Raw genomic sequence first — 20,410 nt, forward strand, 5'->3', positions numbered from 1 at the left:
CCCGAGAGCAGGTCAAGAAGGCATCTGCACCTGCTCAGAGCATCATGTGATCTCTTTGCGGTTTATAATTTAAAAGTGGAAAAGTAAATTATATTAGTTTCTGGGCCTTGATCTGATTAATTTCTAGAAGAGCTCCTATGAACAAGAGCTTCTTGGGGTGAACAGCTGACTTTTCAAAGATAATGAGAAACCCCAGAGTTTGAAGGAGGTGAATTGCTATGTCTCAGGGAAACAGCTATTACAAAAGCTGTCAGCAGTCAGTCATTGAGATATGGGAAACTAGATACCCCTGCTGCTACATGTGAGCAGCCAGAGGAGTAAAGGAGCAACGGAGCCTCACAGGGGAACAAGGAGTAAGAGGGGAAGAAGTGAAGTCCTATCAACATGAAGAATCCATGATGTAAAAGCAGAACAGTTTATTAAAAAGACTTGACATGGCCGTACTTCAGCGATGACGCCTGCATCAGGAGTCTATTAATCGCTACAAAAACATGATAATAAAATACATTAATATCAGGGCACCTTTTTTTTCCCCTTGCCCACTCATCCCACCATCTCCTGCCTACATAGGCACCTGGTATAAGAGGCTTGAGATGGCTAAGACTCCCCAGCTGCATGCCCCTCTCACTGGACCGCTCTAGATGCCCCCATGTCCCCTTTCCTCTCCCCTTCCGGGTTCCAGTGTCTGTCCTTCTCCCTCCCCAAAGTCCCTCTGACTTTTTCCCTTTGCCGCCGGTAATGGCACTACATCAATTAAATCAGTCTGCCTCAGGGCTTTGGGCCTCCCCCTATGACATGTCCAGCCCTCACTGACACAACTTCCTGCGTCCACAAGGGCGGGACATGTCAAAGGGAAGGCCAGAAGCTCTGGGGCAGACTGATTTAATGGATGCAATGCCGCTACCAGCAGCAAAGGGAAAAAGTCAGAGGGATCGCAGAGAGGGAGGGAGAGAGTGGAAGGAAAAAGGGGACGGATGCTGGAACCAGAAAGTGGGGATGGGGGTAGGAAAGGGGACAAACATTGGAACCGAAAGAGGGTGGAAGGAGAAAGGAGATGCTGAAACTAGGAAAGCGGGTAGGAAAGGAAAGGGGGCAAATGCTGGACCTGCCAGATGGAAGGGGGAAAGATAGGTGCTAAACCCAGGAATAGAGAGATAAAGGAGGTGATGCTCTACTGGATCTGGGGGGAGAGAAGGAGGGATGGACAGACAGGAAGAGATGCTGGACCCAGGAGTTAGAGGGAGTGGTAGAAAAAAAGGAATAGATGCTGGACAGCTTGGGGGGAGGGGTAGAAGGGAGGGAGAGACAGAGACTAGAGGGGAGGAGAGGAAGAGAGGGGAAAGATTGTACCCGAGGAATATATAGCGGGTGGGGGGGGGGGAAGAGGAACAACAGACTGGCCCCAGGATAGGAGGTGTGGGAGGAAGGGAAAAGAGAGGAGGGAACGGGAGACAGAGAACAGATATTAGGCATTGAAGGGGCATAGGGACAGGGACACAGAAGAACAGTACTGGACAGAGGACAATGATGATCACAGAGGGGTAGGCAGAATGTTGATCACAAGGGAAGGGATATGGATTCAGGATGGAAATGCAGAACAGGTTAAGGTAGGGGCATGGAGGAGACAGAGGGAAAATGGTGTATGGAGATGGGGAGGAGAGAGGGGCAAGCTGTAGGTGGACAGTCAAAAGAGGGAAACTGAAGATTGGAAAGTAAGAAAGAAATGTGAACAGAGGCAGAAAATAAATTGAATAAAGCTGAAAGGAAAAGGAGGAGAGAAAAATGAAAACAGGAAATCTTTGGAATAAAGTTAAGAGAAGGCGATGAAAGTACAAACCAGAGACTGGGACCAACACAACTGAAAAAAAGTACGTGGCCAGACAAAGGTAGAAAAAAATTTTTATTTTTAGTTTAAGATAGTGTGGTAGCTGTGTTAATTTTTTGTTTTATTTGTAGTTAATTTGTAATGTAGTGAATGGATTGTCAGTTTTTGAAATTTACGTTTGCTACCTTTATAGTAGTACAAGGGGAAAATATTTTTGTTTTTCTAGTGTTGTCCTACATGCTAGAGTCTGGTTTTGGGGGTTTCAACTGAATTTTTGTCTCCACATTTTACTAGTTTAGTAAAGAACCCGCTCTTAAGGGTTCTTCTGTTGGACGTAGGGACTGGTGTACTATTTTCAATTATGCCTTTTTATATGCAACAAGGCTGGTAAATGGGTGTGGTTGTGGGGTGTGTGGCTATTGTAGGGATGGAGCTATAGTGACCCCGCCCTTAAGGTTGGCCCTGTATGAATACTGCTACATTTTTCTTACAAAAAAGCATTAATGTGCAGATAATTCCAAAAACATTAAACACACAAACAATGCAAAATCTCTACATGCATCAAAAATGGTATATAGGCAGTGCCAATTTAAAAGTTAACAACCATATATTTAAAAATATATACCTTTGCAAATAAAAACGTAAGGAAATCTGATCAATAAGCATGCCAGAATGGAAAGGTAGAAGCCAAAAAAAACAAACAGTGGAGATGACCAAAGACCAGTGCGTAGCCAAAGCAGTCTCTTAGAAAATCTTTAGTTGAGAAATGTTAACAAACATACGGAGAAGTACACAACCACTACAGAGAAAGGCAGCGGGGTGGAGACTTGGATCAGATGTTATTGAAAAACAAAAGCTTCATTTATAATCTTGATACAATTAAACCTAATGGGCTCAATACGGAAATGAACCTAAAACCTTTTCTGTGTCCTTTTTCGCTTCCATATCCTGCTTTAAGGTGTCTTTTACTTTGATGTACTATTACTGTTTTTAAAGAAATGGATTGAACCTGAAACACCATTTGTGAACACTGAACACTTTTTTAGTGGTTGACTGTGAACATCACATTTTTTTATACAGTCACACTTTTATTTTAGGTATTTATTTTTGTATTTTTTTATTTACTTATTTCTAGATCTATGCATTATTTATGTTTACATACATTTTTTAAAATTTAATTATTCTTTTATCTATGTGCATTGTCATCCTTCCCTTTTTACATCCCTGTTTGGTCATTTGCACACGATTTCTATATTTTTAAAAAATATTTTCAATCCCAATTATAATTCACTCAATATAAAAATGGTCCCTTTTTTAAGCTGAACAGTCTTATTTTTAGCCTCTTCATTGTTTAAGGATCAACTATATAAATTTTATAGCCTTTTAATTTTTAGCATTTTAAAGAAGAAGTTTCTCTGAGTGACTCCTGACCCCTGCTGACAATATTTAAACTAGCTGTTGTTACTACATGGTAGATTCCTTTCACCACTCTGTGGAGGAGAAATACTGCTGGACTGACCACTGCCACAAATCTCAAATGTTTTTAAATTCCTTTTTAATCTGCCCTTTATTGTTTATAATGTTTTTCACTCTCTGAACTTTTTCTCTGTTTTTTGAAGAACAGGTTTGTATCAGCTTTTTATCATCACAAGTGCTTTTCAAGTTCTATAGGTATGTGCCCTTTTCAGTGTAAACCCTTAATTTATGTACGTTTCAGCCCTAATCGTGATTTTATATGCGTGCTACATCAGTTTACATGTTTTCAGCACTTTATTAGCTGGTTGTCCCTGAACTTCGTGGTCAAATACATATTGTTTCACACATGATTGTTATGTCCTTTCCTGAATTTCCTTCACTCCAATTAATTTATTATTTTTTTAATACAATTTATTATTTTTTTAAATATTATACATAATTACATTGGCTGTCTGCCCCTTGGTGCTTGTGCATTTATTTTATGTTCTTTAAAATAGAAACCTTTATCCTATGTTTTTTTCCCCATTTTTGCTTCTCATACAGGTTTGTTGCTACACTTTGAGGGACATTTTCGATATGACATCTAAATCTGACTTTAGATATTTTGCTGAAAACTTCCAAAAATCAGTGGTGAACATGACTTTTCGAACTGAAAAACTTCTTATCTGTTTGTTTTGAAAATGGTCATTTCCTAGACATTTTTTGCTTGGTTATGTCTATCTTTCTGGACAATTAAAAAAAAAAAAGTCCAAATGAAAAATGCACAAAATCAAGCCTCTGGGATGTAAGTTGAGTCTCATCTTTAGCAAACTATTTTGATTATAACCACAGAAATGCAGTATATCAAGACCCATCCCTTTCTTTTACATGTTATCTTATTACTACATTATATTACGTATTTTGAGGACTATTTTCAAGGGCTGTTCTATAGGTAAATGATATAGTACTATAATTTATTCTTCCAATTTCTTACTCAGGAACTTTCATGTATTACCATAATTTATTCTTCCTTAACATATATATGCACATGATATATATCTATACCATGATCTGTTCACGTATGTTATGATCTGTTCACGTATGTTATGAAGGGATCCTCAGGAGCTTAGCCTATGATATAGCCTATGATATATATATATATGATATCTATATAAATATCTATATCTATATATATATATATCTATACCATGATCTGTTCACGTATGTTAGGAAGGGATCCTCAGGAGCTTAGCCTAGAATGGGTGGCAGAGTTGGTGGTTAGGAGGCGGGGCTAATGCTGGGCAGACTTATACGGTCTGGGCTGGTGGTTGAGTGGCGTGCTTAGTGCTGGGCAGACTTATACGGTCTGTGCCAGAGCTGGTGGTGGGAGGCGGGGTTGGTGGTTGGGAGGCGGGGATAGGGCTGGCCAGACTTATACGGTCTGTGCCCTGAAGAGGACAGTACAAATAAAAAAGTAGCACATATGAATTTATCTTCTTGGGCAGACTGGATGGACCGTGCAGGTCTTTTTCTGCCGTCATCTACTATGTTACATGTATGTTACCATGTATGTATGCAACTTAACACATTACCATTTGTAATTCTGTTACCCGGAAATGGCAACCGCCATTATGGCAAATGTAAGCCACATTGAGCCTGCAAATTGTTGGGGAAATGTGGGTTACAAATGCTACAAATAAATAAATAAATAAAAATAAATTGACTCTTGGAAAATTCCTTCCTTAAAGTTGCTCAACCTACAGTGGGGAAATGCATGTGTATTACTGACAGTGTTCATAATGACTAGTGCTGGGTTGGGCCAGGCCTCTGGAAGTACATACATAGATTTCATTTAAAAATTCCTCCCCCTATTTCCTCCTGTTTTCCCCCGTATACTTTGCACCTGAAAAGTAAAGAGGGAAAATCTTCCACCCTGTGCTCAATGAACAGCAGTCTGACATTGAAACTTCATAGAATTTTTTTCTTTCAATATCTGCTTGCACACCTGCAAACAACAAGTACCCTGGGGCCTGCAAGCTTTGCAGGAAAGCTGGAAATTGCTCTCAATATTTACAAGCACTTTATAATAAATTTTTATTTGCTGAAGGGAAGAATCCAATCGCTTCAAAGTTGGCACTAGAGACAAGTTACTCAATTTGAGCAATCCAACTGGTTGAACACTAATTGGCACCTTTTAGTTATACTATGTATGGTCCCTTTTACCCTAGGTGAAAACAGACTGGAGAGCAGGAACCCTCAGTCTTGCTTATAAACTTACATGAACCCAGACTTGCAAACATCTGACTCTTTCAGATTCTTATAAGCTTGGATTGTTATGGCAAACACACACGTAGAACCCATCATCTTAATATTAATAACCACCATCCCATTTTAATAACTAGAAAATGACAGACATTGGTGATTTATTAAATCACATCAATTTGTTTTTTGTGTCCCAGAATGTCTTATGTTTAAGTTAGGTACTTGAAACTTTTGAAGAATACCTCAGGTGCTACAAAGTTGGCAGTGTAACAAGGTGTTAAAAGAAGTCCATTCTCGCCTCGAAGCTGTTTTGCAAACCCAAAATCACAAATTCTGATCGAGTCGGCATTGCTAGAGTCATCCATATATAAAATATTACTAGGTTTAAGGTCCCGATGCACTACCTTAAAAAAAAAATACAAAGAAACAACAACAACAAAATTTACAATGAGCAGTTATGGCCATCCTAATGGTGTCAAACCTAAGTGCTGATTAAATGCACTGTATGTCATCTGACTGAAATAGTCTGCTATGTTAAGAAAATTGCTTGCTAAAAGATGCTTACATAAATAGTCTTAGTATCTTGACTACACTTACCCCTTGACAATGTAGATAGTCTACTGTTTTAGTTATTGTATACAACACTGCACTGGCTTCCCTTTCAGAGAAATATTTCTGCCTGAGAATCCGATCAAGTAACTCTCCTCCCTTCATCAGTTCAGTAACAAGATAAACATATCTCCCATCATCATCATACACCTGTAGAGATTGCAAGCAAAAATATGATCAGCTGACAAACTTTGAAAGAGATATATATATTTTTACATATCTGAATCTAAAGGCAATAGAATTTGTATGTTAGGGGAGTATTTTTACAAGAGGGCACTATGTCAAAGCAACAAAAATATGTCTAATTTGTTTATTTTACAAAAGTAATGTATGTGCCAGCACCAGCTCCAACAGTGTACAAACTCTCATGCACAAATTTACACCTGCTCTGAAGATGGTGTGACTATGTATACGTACTCTCCTGGGGACAATTTCTCCAAAAGGGTTAGTTTTGTGCATATCATGACAGGAATGAACCTCACTCCAAAGCCAGGGTATGTAGAGTATCATCTAAGGGGTCCTTTTGCTAAGGCATGCTGAAAAATGGCTTGTGGTAGGGTAGGCGTAGGTTTTGGGCGCACGGTGATCCATTTTTTAGCGCGCCTGTAAAAAAAAGGCCTTTTTGGGGGGGACGAAAATGGATGTGTGGCAAAGTCAAAATTGCCGTGCATCCATTTTGGGTCTGAGACCTTACCACCAGCCATTGACCTAGCGGTAAAGACTCGCACAGTAATGACCTAGGCGCACCAAATGCCACTTTGTGCAAGTCCATTACGCACGCCCAAAAATAAAAAATATGTATCGGACGCACGCCAAAAATGAAATTACTGCAAGATCCATGCAGTAGTCAGGTGATAACTCCATTTTGGCGCATGTAGATGCTTATGCGGCCTAGTAAAAGGGTCCTATGGTCTCTTAAATTTACTGCTACTCTATATGCATAAATGCATACTGCAGTTCTTCCACTGTTCTGTTTAAAGAAGTCCCCCTTCACCCCAGGGACGCCCATGCACAATGTTTATGTAAGTATGCATGGTCTTTTTGGTATGTATGCTTACATGTGAGTATACGGCTGAACAATTTTATAGCAGCCCTTTTCAACAATCAAAACAATCGTTATATGCAGAAAATCCTTTATGAATATACCAATTAAATGTACACTATGCTACAGTATCTTAAGCTAGGACTGAATGGCCTCAAGCTGAACAATTACAGGGGTTTTTTTTTTTTGTGTGGGGGGGGGGGGGGGGGAGAGAAATCCCTTTCATAGCAACCTAAAGCTTTTCAGTTGTTTGAAAATACTTATTTTTGGTATTTTGTTGATGCAAGTTAGATATTTGAATGTTTGTATCATATTTCTCCTTTCCCATCTTTCTTCTAGAGCAGAGGTTCTCAAACCAGCCAGTCAGGTTTTCAAAATATTCACGATGAATATGCATGAAAAAGATGTACTTGCAATCAGGGCAGTGCATGCAGATTTATCTCATGCATATTCATTGCAATAAATTGACAGTGTTTATAGATTGTGAACACTGTCAATTGTGTACAAATTAAATCCACAAAGTCAATTATCACTAATCTAATATAATAATTCGCACCTCCAATGTTCTGAAGCTGACTCCGTGGCAGCGAAGCCGTGTAGTATTCGTAGGGTTCGTAATCGCCCCACCCTCGAGGCCTCCAGCCTCCACGCCTCCCTCCCTCTCTCTCTGCCCTCCAAGCACGACCTGTCCTCCAGCAGCCCCTCGCCTTCATAAGTGCTGGCTGTATTTTAAAAATTCTCACCTTGGGGGTGCGGCGTCCACAGTGAAAGCGAGAGGCGCTTCACACTGCCTTCGCATTTGTCTCAGCTCAGCCTCTGGTCCCGCCCTTCCGGAAACAGGAAATGAGGGCGGGACCAGAGGCAGAGCTGAGACACATGCAAAGGCAGTGTGAAGCGCTGCTCGCCTTGACTGTGGACGCCGCACCCCAAGGTAAGAATTTTTAAAATACAGCCAGCACTTAGGAAGGCGAGGGGCTGCCGGAGGACAGGTCGTGCTTGGAGGGCAGAGAGAGAGAGAGAGTTAGGGAGGCACGAGATATGGAAGTCGGAGAAGGGGGGTGTCCTGCAAGTCGGAGGGGAGAGAGGCGCGGGGGTGTGGAACTCGAATGAAAATGGGGGTCCTGGAACTCGGAGGGGAGGGGTCCTGGAACTCAAAGGGGAGGGGGGAGGGGGGGCCTGGAACTTGGAGGGCACACAGAGAGGTAGGGAGGGGGCCTGGAAATCAGAGGGGAGAGAGATGGAGGGAGGGGGGGCCCTGGATATGGGTGGATGGAGGAGAGGCCAGGGGAAAATGCAGAGTTGATGCACATGTAGGGGGGAGGGCAAGGGACAGAGGAGAACTGCTACACCCTGATGGATGGAGGGGGCAGGGGAGAGATGCTGCACATGGATGGATGAAGGGGGCAGGGCACAGAGGAAGTTTGCTGCATATGGATGAATGCAGGGGAGAAAGCATAATTGGTGCACTTGGGACACACACTACACTCTCTCACTCACACACACAGACACACACATTCTGTCTTTTTCTCAATCACACACACACTCTCTCTCTCTCTCTCTCTCTGACACACACTCTTTCCCTCTCACACATACTCTCTCCTAACAGTTCCCTTAAAAACATAATTGCCATTAGAGGACAACCTTGCTAGCACCCGTTTCATTTCTTTCAGAAACGGGCCTTTTTTACTAGTAGTAAATAAATATTTAATATATATTACAAAACAACCTAAACAATATAACCTAAGATCATTAAAACAATCTGTCCGCAAGAGTGACTCCCACTGGACACCCCCAAGCACTGGTACTATCAAAGTTAATTCGTATACTCTCAAAACACAATTCCCTGGAGGTAGAAGAGTCACCATTTAGCAAGCCATAACTGTAAAATGTTTATAAAAAGATATTTGAAAATAGATGAAAAATCATTGCCTACTTGCAATATACTTAGTGGTCTCAAAGTCTACCAACCAATACAGGCTTACCACTTGACAATCAATGATTCTCAATAAGCCAACTTGCTTGAATAATAGTCGACTTGCTTGAAGAAGAGTCAACCCCCACTGAACCATGGGGTTTTGGAGAGGAAGATCACTGCTGCAAACCAGCATCACAGTGCTCAAATGTCAATCATCGCATCATCACACTTACAAACAAATAGGCCTGACATGACATCATGTTTCACTACTGGGCATTATCAAGCGCCAGAACTGGAAGAGTGCAGAGCGGGCGATCAGATGATCTTCTTACCCGCTTGATGAAATCCTGCGGAGAAATAAAGAAGAAATGCTTTTTTTGCCCCAGAATAAGATCCCCACTGTCCAACCCAGCGGCGGGAGAGAAGGCATTCTGCTACTCCCCTCTCCCACCACTGGATCGGACAGCGGGGATCCTATTCTGGGGCAAGAAACTGCTCCTCTTTATTTCTCCTCAGGATCGCAGCAGGAGGATGAGTGGATCGTCTGATCGCCCAAGCCACACTCTTCCAGTTCTGGCTCTTGATAATGCCCAGTGGTTAAACATGATGTCATGTACAGCCTATTAAAGTTGTTTGTGAGTGTGATGACATGACGATGAGTGACATTTGAGCACTGTGTTGCTGGTTTGCAGCAGTGATCTTCCTCTCCAAAACCCCATGGTGAGTGGGGAATGACTCTTCTTCAAGCAAGTCGACTCATTGTGAATCATTGATTCAAGTGGTCGTGTATTGGTTGGTGGACTTTGAGAGCACTAAGTACATTGCAAGCAGGCAATGATTTTTCATCCATTTTCAAATATATTTTTTAAAACATTTTACAATTATGGCTTGCTAAATGGCGACTTTTCCACCTCCAGGGAATTGTGTTTTGAGAGTCAACTATACGAATTAACTTTGATAGCACCAGCGCTTGGGAGTCACTCTTGCAGACAGATTGTTTTAATGATCTTAGGTTATATTGTTTAGGTTGTTTTGTAATATGTAAAAAAATATTTATGTACTATTAAGTGATAATTAATCACTTGACTGATTCTTAGCTTCCCTATCCCACTAAAACATATATTGTACTTATTCCCTACTGGACTTGATGAATGCCTTTACGGTATTATGTAAGCCACATTGAGCTGCAAATATGTGGGAAAATATGGGATACAAATGTAAAACAAATAAATAAATAATTGATTTTGTGGATGCAAATTCATTGTGGATATCCTTAAAAACTGACTGGCAGGGTCAGTCCTGAGGTCTGGGTTGAGAATCCTTGTTCAGGGGAGTACATCTTTTCCTCCGTAAGTTACTGTGGATCCAGATAATTTTTCATTAGTTTCTTATCAGTGATTATTAGGCAAAGAGGGAACCATGTCTGTTTTGGCCAATAGGAGGCAATCAAAATTATGGTCCCTCAAAGACACTGGTGACATCAGTGCCTAGATGCTCTAGGTACCAAGCTTCAAGGGGTATCAATGTCGGTGAACCTTGGCTTCAACCCGATGTTCAGCATCTGTATCCCTTGGTGTCAATGAAGATGGAGGATGAATCCTTCCTGTTTCTCAAGGAGGAGGATTGAATGACAGTAGTCTCCAATGGATCCTATCAATGCTAGATATCGAGGGTAATTGACGCACTCTCGATGCTGTGTCCAATACAGTTCTCAGAACCAAGGATCCTGGTGCTGCTGATGCCAATGAACCACTCTTGTATGCACCAAAAATCCTTTTGTACTGTTCTCAAGACTTAAGCTCCCTATTTGACATCTATGAACACCAATTACAAGAGGAGGGATTATAATTGGGTCCCAGGCACCAATTATAAGTATCCATGATGGATATGGTCCTGTTATACCTCAAATTTCTTTAAGCCACTGGGAGCTTTTTTCTGGGACATGTCCAAAAAATAACTGCTGTGATATAAAATTTGATTTTGAAAAATAACCCAGCTGGATGCCCAATGCGACCTGAAATGGGCCTGTGAAAAATAAAGGAAACGTATAAAAGGCCATAAAACCTAACAAGCGACACTTAAAGGGATCATAATTGGTCCCTGTGTGACAGGCGGGACTTATGCAGTAGTGGAGAAACAAAAAAAAAAAACTGTGTGAAATCAATCACAGTGAGAATTTTGGTGTGAGGCAACAGGAGAACTGTACTGCTCCATGGAAAAATGGCAACTGTTTAAGACCTGCATGACAGGAACAGGTGGGAAGGCGAGTGCATGCACAGTGCAATACTCTCAAAGGTTTGTTGTAAATAAGCTGGAGAGCATCCTCACGTGAGCTCCACATGACGACATCACCCAAATGTAAGGCTCTAATGTCCTGCTTCATTACAGATATGTCTGGGCATAGTACATAATGGATAGCTATATCATGCATGACAGAAAAATCCTAAAGTGCATCACACAAAAAGGCAAAACATACAAACTGTCAGAATGACTATGCTGCTTTAGTATGATTTAATACATTGTACCTAAATCTTTTTAACATGGATACCTACATCTTTTAAAGTGATAATATTAGGATGTTGTCCATAACGCATCAAAATCTCAATTTCTTCTGAGGGATCTCTCTTACTTTTGTCAATGATCTGTGGGGAAATAATTTTTGGAGAGAAAAATATTTTTACATCCTATTCACAACAGAATATCTAAAAAAAAGTTATCCTATCAAAAATTTTAATAAACTCCATAAGATATTTTATATCACCAGTGGCATTCTATCATTTGTCTCCATGTTGCCCCTATACACAAGACTATATAGAGGCCATTCATGAACTTTAAGGACAGACACGTGCACATGAAGGATTTTTCTTTACAGGGCATCTATATGTAAAGCTAAAAAGGCACCCGTTTTATAAAGGCAATAAAGGCGCCTATGTGACTTTATAAAATAAGTACATATAATACACGTGTCTAAATGTCTTTCAACATTACATCAGTGACTTACAATCGTAGTAAAATAAATTGTATGTATACATTAAAGTAGGTGACAATTATAACAAACAGCAGATAGTAACAAAATATAAATATAAAGACAGAAAATGAAGAAAACAGCAATAAGAGAAAAGAGAACCTTCAATAAAAGCAGCTGCTGCATGCTGTCCTAGTCTAACAACCCACTAAGGGTAGTTCTATTCTCTTCCCCATTGGTCATAACATGTATCATACAACCAATGTGTGTAGTGAACTCTTAGCATGTAAGCCACCCAGACATCTATTTGATGGGCAGGATAGAAAATAATTAATAAACTTGAACTTGTTCAAAGAAATAGGCTTTCAATTTCTTCTTGAACCACTGAACTAAGATTTCCACTCTCAAATAATAAGGCTGAACATTCCAAAGGGCTGGTTCTAGATTTTGGAAGGCAGAGTAATGGCTAGATTAATAGAACGATCTTGAAAGAGTGGGAACAGCCAAAAAGTTATCATTTAGAGAGCATAGTGGGAAAGTGCAGGGTACAAATGTAATAAAAATAAAAATAAATAAAGTCCATGATGGAACATAAGGTATAAGGAGTCAGAAAGGTATTCTGGCACTCTCTTCACTCTCTTCAATAAGGCTCTATGTAAACAAGATTTTGAACTGCTATTAATACTGCCGTTACATGATCACATCCAAAAATACTAGGACTAGAGGGCATGAGTTGAAGCTACAGTGTGGTAAATTTAAAACGAATCGGAGAAAATTTTTCTTCACCCAACGTGTAATTAGACTCTGGAATTCGTTGCCGGAGAACGTGGTACGGGCGGTTAGCTTGACGGAGTTTAAAAAGGGGTTAGATAGATTCCTAAAGGACAAGTCCATAGACCGCTATTAAATGGACTTGGAAAAATTCCGCATTTTTAGGTATAACTTGTCTGGAATGTTTTTACGTTTGGGGAGCGTGCCAGGTGCCCTTGACCTGGATTGGCCACTGTCGGTGACAGGATGCTGGGCTAGATGGACCTTTGGTCTTTCCCAGTATGGCACTACTTATGTACTTATGTGTTTTATATAAAGCTACCAAAAAGCTAGATTGTGGAGAAGTTGAAGCCTTTTTTATGGAAGATGTTTTAAGAACATTGTAAAATGAGTTACAGTAGTCTATGCAGAATAGTAGTAAAGTATGAATAAGTGCCTACAAACCTTTGGTGCTAGTAATAGCCCAAACACTAGAAATTGTCACAGGGCATAACTGATTTTTTTTTTTTTTAGCCCACTCTATCCTACAAATCTAGGCGGGTTACAACATTAAAACATACATAATCAAAATGGACAACACAGGGCACAACAAACATAGCAAAAGAATACAGTAAAATATCAGGGCCAGCAGTTAAATTTTAAGTTACAGCCTGGGGAATGTTTCTGTTAAAAATCACTATTACTGTTATTGAAATAAGGAATACAGCTGAGTAAACAAGCAAGCTTTAATTTGTTTCCTGAACAGTATGATTAAGTTAATGCAATGTAACTCAAAAGATATTGATCACAATTTGTTAGAAATGAAAACAAATCAATTAAATAATCTGGACTAAATCCTTCAAAGATTTTGTATATCACACACGCTAACCTGCTTCTAATCTTCAGGGCCATAACTATGAAGAGGCTAGTCAATCATGGTCACCACAGATGGAAGTAGATATGTCTTTCAGTATATTAGCCGGAAGAGGATCTAAGCCCAAGGTCATCAGCTGCAGTGACAAAACTTTTTTCAAGGCTATAAGATGTAAGCATATGAAAAGGCAGTCAAGAAGATAGTAAATCATTTTGGGGGTCTTGTTTCTAGGGAGGATCAACCAGATAACTTCGATAGTGACACTGGTAAGATGTAGCTGAGGGAAATTCATCCCGAATAGCACAAATTTTACTAGCAAAGAAAGTTAGCTAATGCTTCTGCAAAGGGATATAATGTTGACCAGCAAGAAGATAAGCCAGCAAGGGATATAAGGGAGGAAAAAATGGAAAAAAAAGTGTCTTAGATCAGTTAACCTCAGATAAAGAATGGCAGAAGCAGCAGCCTTTTTAGCAGATTTGACTCTTTTTATAATCACTCAGTTGCTCTTTACATATCATACATTTGTCATGATTTTTATATTTCTGCCAAATGCATTCAGCCCATCACATCTCTTTAAGTAGAGAGAGCCCAGGATCAAGGCTCATCATGCTTGGTGGAGGGTTATTACACTGCTAAATAAGCCATCTTGTCTAGAGCTTTACTCAAAGTAGTGCCCCAGAAAGAACTCAAGTTGCAAACACTTCACTCCTTTCCTTTCATTTTGCCAGTAGTAATTCTGGGTGCAAATCCTCGCACTCTCTCATGATTCTATTTCTACTCTAGAAATTATTTTATCTACAGAGGGAAGATTTAATTTAAATTTAATCATAAAATAAACTCTACAAGGAAAGGGATATGTATGAACAGCTTTTAGAAAAACTGAACTGGAATCTGGAAGGGGGGGGGGGTGGAAATTCTTTAATTTTCATTCATAAGAGGAACCTTATCAGTTGGTTTCAATGTATTTTCTGTGTGTATATTGAAATCAACTTAGTAAATTATAATGAAAAGCAAGCTCAAACAAAAGTAAAAATGTCTTCTCACTAAGTTATGATCAGCAAGAGGGGACAACAGAAGTACAATAAATGCTGTGATGAGAAAATGTGATTATACAAATCCAGTTTCATTAGAAACTTGGTGCAAACAGTTCAGTTATTGAGTATGTATTAGAACTAAAAATGGCACTCCTCTACCCAACTGAAAATTGTCATAAAAACAAGAGAAGCTGGAAGGTTAACACTGCTTAAAAAGGCAAACCGTCTCCGTTAGCCCCAGCATTGCCAATAACAGGCACAAGCACTGATAGTAAAGCAGCTCCTTTTTTTGCTCTTGGCTCTGGGGGCAGCCATTCCCAAGGAAACTGCCTCCAATCCTCCCTCCATCATCACCAAAGCACAACTGGGAGATGTCAGAACTGTGCAATGAAATACAAAGGCATCAATGGGGTAACAAATGGAAACAGGTTTGGCAATCCAGGCTGTGATGAGAAAGACCAAATTCTCCCCTTGACCACTGAAAGCAAAGTAACTCAGACTGCACTAAACCTGCTACCAGACCACTACCTTGGACCAAATTATATTATTTTGGCTGTCAAACACTCTTTCATCTCATCTTAACCATTCCAGCAGTTATTTGCTCTTCCCTTGGCCTTCTTAAATATGTGAGGTAGATCTGGGTTGGGCTTCCAAGACAGTATTTTTAAACGTCCACACCTGATACAAATTCTTAACTTCTGCAGCTGCTGCTTATACATTTTTCCTATCTTCCTCATTAACACAGTCTCCCTTTTTGAAAGTTTAATGATAATGGAGTAGATTTCCTTAGTGTCCTTCCTACTGTTACTAAGTCAAATTTGATCACATTTATTTATTTATTTATTGCATTTGTACCCCACATTTTCCCACCTCTTTGCAGGCTCAATGTGGCTTACAATACATCGTGGATAGTGGAAATAGGAAGAGAATAGACATTTGGTGTTACAGAAGGATTTTGGGTTATATGGTAATAGAATACAAGATAGTAATATAACAGAAGGCATTATTAAACATTTCTGGATATATGTGTGGAGTTTTACGTGTTGATCTTTGTGGTATATCTTGTCAAAAACATGGGTCTTCAGTAGTTTGCGGATCACTACTGCCAAGTGGCCCCAAAACAGTTACCTCTCGTCCAAAACTTGTGTTCCTCTAAGGTGTCTAATCTATCTATTTGGTCACTTTATAGGCTGCTTCTCCCAGTAAAGGCTCCAAAATGGTATGCAATAGTCAATACAACACAAGAAAATAAAAAAAGCAGTTAAAACAGAAGTTCTAGCGCTATGAAGAAACTCCAGTTTTATGGACCCTGATGCAGCAATGAGGAAATCAAATTAGCAAAACGCTGGCTATCGTTGGTCCTGGGGGATTTGAGGAGTTGGTAGATAAGACACATTTAAGATAAGCGTGTCTGTTCAAGTTAAATAAACTTGTTATATACTTAGTACTGCACTGACACCATGAAAGTTTTCATTACAATGTGTTGGACACTTTTGAGGTGTAGTTTGTTATTATGCTTTAAAGAAGGTTTTTGCCATTGATGATGAGCAGATCAATTTGATCACTATAGCTCTACAATTCATTTGTACTTTGAGCTCTTTGAGGCTTTTCCTTCCAAAGTTTTATGATATACTAACAGCTATTGAAGACATTTCTTCTTATGCAAGTGGGACATTTTTTGGTTGTTTTAAATATTCTATGTCACCACACCCATTGTGATTCTTTTGTAGTTGATAATAGAAATCACACAATACAACATCTATATTGACCTGTCATCAACCACTAAAGCATGAAATTAGGACTGCACATCGATTAAAATTTTTAATCACATGGTTAATCACATAAACCTTGGCACTTAGAGTACCAATGACAGAAATCTCAGCTCTCTTCACAACTGTTAATCCTTAAAAATACTTCACATTATAGATAAATCTGCTGACTAGCAAAAACAGATTATTTTTCTTCTCTACTTAGGATGGACCCCAATTTCTCTTGACTGATTCTTCTCCAAATTACTAATTTCTCACAAAAACATCTTATAACCTCCATACTACATGCAAATAATTTTGCATTGGCCTTTGAAAAGAAGATACCAGATATTCAGATTCCATGCCATCTCTGACCATGCTTAGCCCCGCATCATCCCTCACCCCCACGTAGTATCTGTCAGAGTACTTTTTCTAACTTTAACTTACCCAGCCACCTAGAGGCAGCTAAAGTAATCTCTTCCTCAAGCTCCTTCATAACTCTGACACCACTCCCTACTTATTTTCTGAAACAAATTGATTGATTTTCCTGTATTTGAATGCTATAATGTATGCTAGTCTTTCCACTGGGGTATTTCCCCCTGGTTGGAACATTGCTTCTCATTGTTCCACATTAAAGGATTACTGTGTGGACCCCTCTGATCCTCTAAACTACTGTCCTATCTCCCAGCTTCAGTTCCTTTCTAAGATTGTAAATAAATAAATAAATAAATAAATAAATAAATAAAATAAAAAATTGCAGCTCAACAGTTTACATCCTTTCTTGGCAAGAGTAATGTGCTACACTCCTATCAAACTGGTCTTCATTTCAGCACTGAACACTCTCTGCTAGCTTTAACTGTCATTGTACACATTACCCTGCATAGAGGAAGGGAGGTACTGTTCCTCTTCTTAGATTTGACTGCTACATTTGATCTTGTCAACCACATTATAATTTTTGAGGAAACTGGAAAAACTAAGCATTATAGAGACAGTGTTATCTTGGTTTCATTCTCACTGTCGTTTTCCCCCAACCATTTGGACCCTGAAGCAGCATTGCTTATCCGAGCTGGAGCAAAATGCTGGTCAACGTCGGTCCAGGGGATTATTTAGAGTGGAGTGTGTGACTTCAAGATGGATGACTGTATTTAAGCTAAGTACTTTACCCTGAGGTTTTGAACTGAGCATGTTCTTGGAAATATTTGAACATCTGATACCCTAAGTAGTGGGTTGTGGTTTTGCATGTTTTTGTACATTTTTTGAAGTTGAACAGTAAACAGTAAATGAAGGAAGGATTTTTTAGCCAATGATGAGGAACAGATCATATTGATCGCTTCTAGCTCTTTAGACCGGTTGGTCTGGAACTCCTTGAGGCTTTTTCCTTTCGTCAAACACTACATGCTTTATCTTCACGTATATTTGTTTGCCTTAATAGTGAGTCATTTTTGGTGTTTGTACTTAAGATTTTTTATTTAGTTGACTCCACATCCACCTTGGTTGTTATATAGTGGATTCTAGCAGCACTTAATAGTCACCTCTACCCAATGGCAGATCCAATCTCACTTAGTCATGACACCCTGCTTTACCATCATGGCTCTGACTTTGTGGAACTCATTTCTTTTTGAGATCTGATCAGAGCTCTCCTTTAAGAATTTCAAATTTATTAAGGCTCAATTTTTTCTCTCAAGCTTTTCCCTTTGCAAATGTGAGAACTAAGGTTTTAATAGTGACTGCAGGCAGCGACACCCATGGACAGCAATATTCACTCATGTTTAGGACTTTCTTTTTACAGTCTCCTTACCTAGTGTACTGCTGAGTAATTATATTCCCTTTCCTTTTTCCCCTTCCATGTTGTAACCATGAATTGTAACTTAGGCCTCATGTGATCTTCCTCTCCTTCCCCAGTTATTATTGCTTTATTGTAAACTGCTTAGATTATTTAATATACCACAGGTAAAATAAAATAATGTGAAATAAGAACTGGAAATAAATATTCTAGGGCCTTAGTACACAGATTTTATTTCAAATGCATACTAAACAGCCTTTATGTGCACACCAACGGCTAGATGCACTAAGCTTTCCGAGCCAGCAATGTGGGTTTTAAACTGGTTTTAGCCAGGAAGTTATGCAGAATCCATGCTGTTTGGTTCATAAAAGATGGTTCATGGCCTAACCAGGCTTTAAGCCTACCAAAGGTAAGATACAGGGAATACATCTACAGGGGCCCACACAGAGCAGCAGGTGCGGCTCTGGCTACTTTGTTGGGCAGACTGGACCATGTGGGTCTTTGTCTGCCATCATTTACTGTGCTACTGTGTATTATTTTTTCACACATTATTACACTACATAGCATCATGTTCAAAAATCCAGTAGCAACAGCATTTCATCTTGGTTCACTTTAAAAATTAATACAACAAAATACTGAAGATGTGTACAAGTACTATGATAACAACATTACGAGACTTGGAGACTGGGCATTCAAATGGCAGATGACGTTTAACGAGAGCAAGTGCAAAATGATGCATGTGGGAAAGAGGAACACAAACTAGGAGTCATCAACCAGGAAAAGGATCTAGGTGTCATCGATGAAGATGCTTTGAAACCCTCTGGCTCTGTGTGTGGCAGTGGTGAAGAAAGCAAATAGAATGTTAGGTATTTGGAAAGCAATGGAAAACAAAAATCAGGATGTTATAATACTTTTGTATCACTCCATGGTGCGACCACACCTCTAATACTGTGTGCAATTCTGGTCACTGTATCTCAATATAGTGGAATTAGAAAACGTACAGAGAAGGGCGACAAGAATGATAAAGCGGATGGGACAACTTCCCTATAAGGAAAGGCTGAAACGACTAGGGCTCTTCAGCTCCAAGAAGAGACGTCTTTAGGGGAGATATGATATAGGTATATAAAATACTGAGTGGAGTGGAACAGGTAGATGTGAATCACTTGTTTACTCTTTCCAAGAATATTGGACTAGGCGGCACTCAATGAAGCTACAAAGTAGTAAATTTAAAACAAACTGGAGAAAATATTTCTTCACTCAATACATAATTAAATTCTGGAATTTTAATGGCAGAGAATGTGGTAAAAGCAGTTGGCTTGGTGGGGTTTAAGATATCTTCCTAAATGAAAAGTCCATAAGCCATTATTAAAACGGACTTGGGAAAATCCCCCGTTTATATCTAGGATAAGCAGTATAAAATGTATTGTATTGTTCTGGGATCTTACCAGGTACTTGTGACCTGGATTGGCCACTGTTGGAAACTGGGCTTGATGGACCTTTGGTCTGTCCCAGTATGGCAAAGCTTATCTTCAAATAACAATAGAAAGTTTCAGAATAAACTAAAACAAAGTGTTAATTACTCTTAAAGGAAAAAGCTCCATTTTATACTGTGCTATAAATGCTGTCCTCCCCCTTTAAGTTGTTTCTTCACCCCCCCCTCGCATAGGTACCAGCTCTGTGGGTGCCTGAGCACCCCCAATATTTTTTCCTGTACGTCTGTAGATCTGGGGCAGCAAGCTCCATGCTGCAGTTTTGCCAGGTGGTCATAGAAAAACAAGCATGTTTTGCTTAAAAAACAAGCCGAAAACAAGCAATATCATTTCAAAAACAAGCCCAAACATAAGCCCATTTTTATTTTACATGCTGTGAGGTCTAATCATATGCTAAAACACTATTTTCAATGTTAAACATGTTGATATATAGGAACATTCTCTTAAAAGAAAAACAGGGAACTTACCCATAGAGATAATTCAATATATAAACTACTAACGCCTGAAGCTGTCTGCTGAGGAAGAGTTCTTAGTGTGTGAGGCTTATGAGTAGCTCAAGCACAATTGCAGCCTGAGGCAAGGTATGGTATAAGATGGTGCTGTTCCCTAGAGAATGACCTGGAGACTAAAATTCATCCCCAGGCCCAGTCCCTCCCTG

General features: G+C 39.5%; 1 protein-coding gene across 5 annotated transcripts in view; it reads right to left on the reverse strand.

Moving 5' to 3' along the window:
• The window catches only part of RPS6KA6 (ribosomal protein S6 kinase A6), a 248,754-nt gene that overhangs the window by 25,145 nt on the left and 203,199 nt on the right, over positions 1 to 20,410 (reverse strand). For 4 of the 5 annotated variants that reach the window (XM_030209964.1, XM_030209960.1, XM_030209959.1 and 1 more), the window contains 3 exons: positions 11,661 to 11,750; positions 6,140 to 6,301; positions 5,785 to 5,946 (listed from right to left, as the gene is read on the reverse strand). In XM_030209964.1, coding sequence (XP_030065824.1) covers positions 5,785 to 5,946; positions 6,140 to 6,301; positions 11,661 to 11,750 — 414 coding nt within the window. The remainder of the gene's footprint in view (positions 1 to 5,784; positions 5,947 to 6,139; positions 6,302 to 11,660; positions 11,751 to 20,410) is intronic. The other variant, XM_030209963.1, reaches the window with a different exon arrangement.

Source organism: Microcaecilia unicolor, chromosome 7 (genome assembly GCF_901765095.1).
Source record: "Microcaecilia unicolor chromosome 7, aMicUni1.1, whole genome shotgun sequence".
NCBI lineage: Eukaryota > Metazoa > Chordata > Amphibia > Gymnophiona > Siphonopidae > Microcaecilia > Microcaecilia unicolor.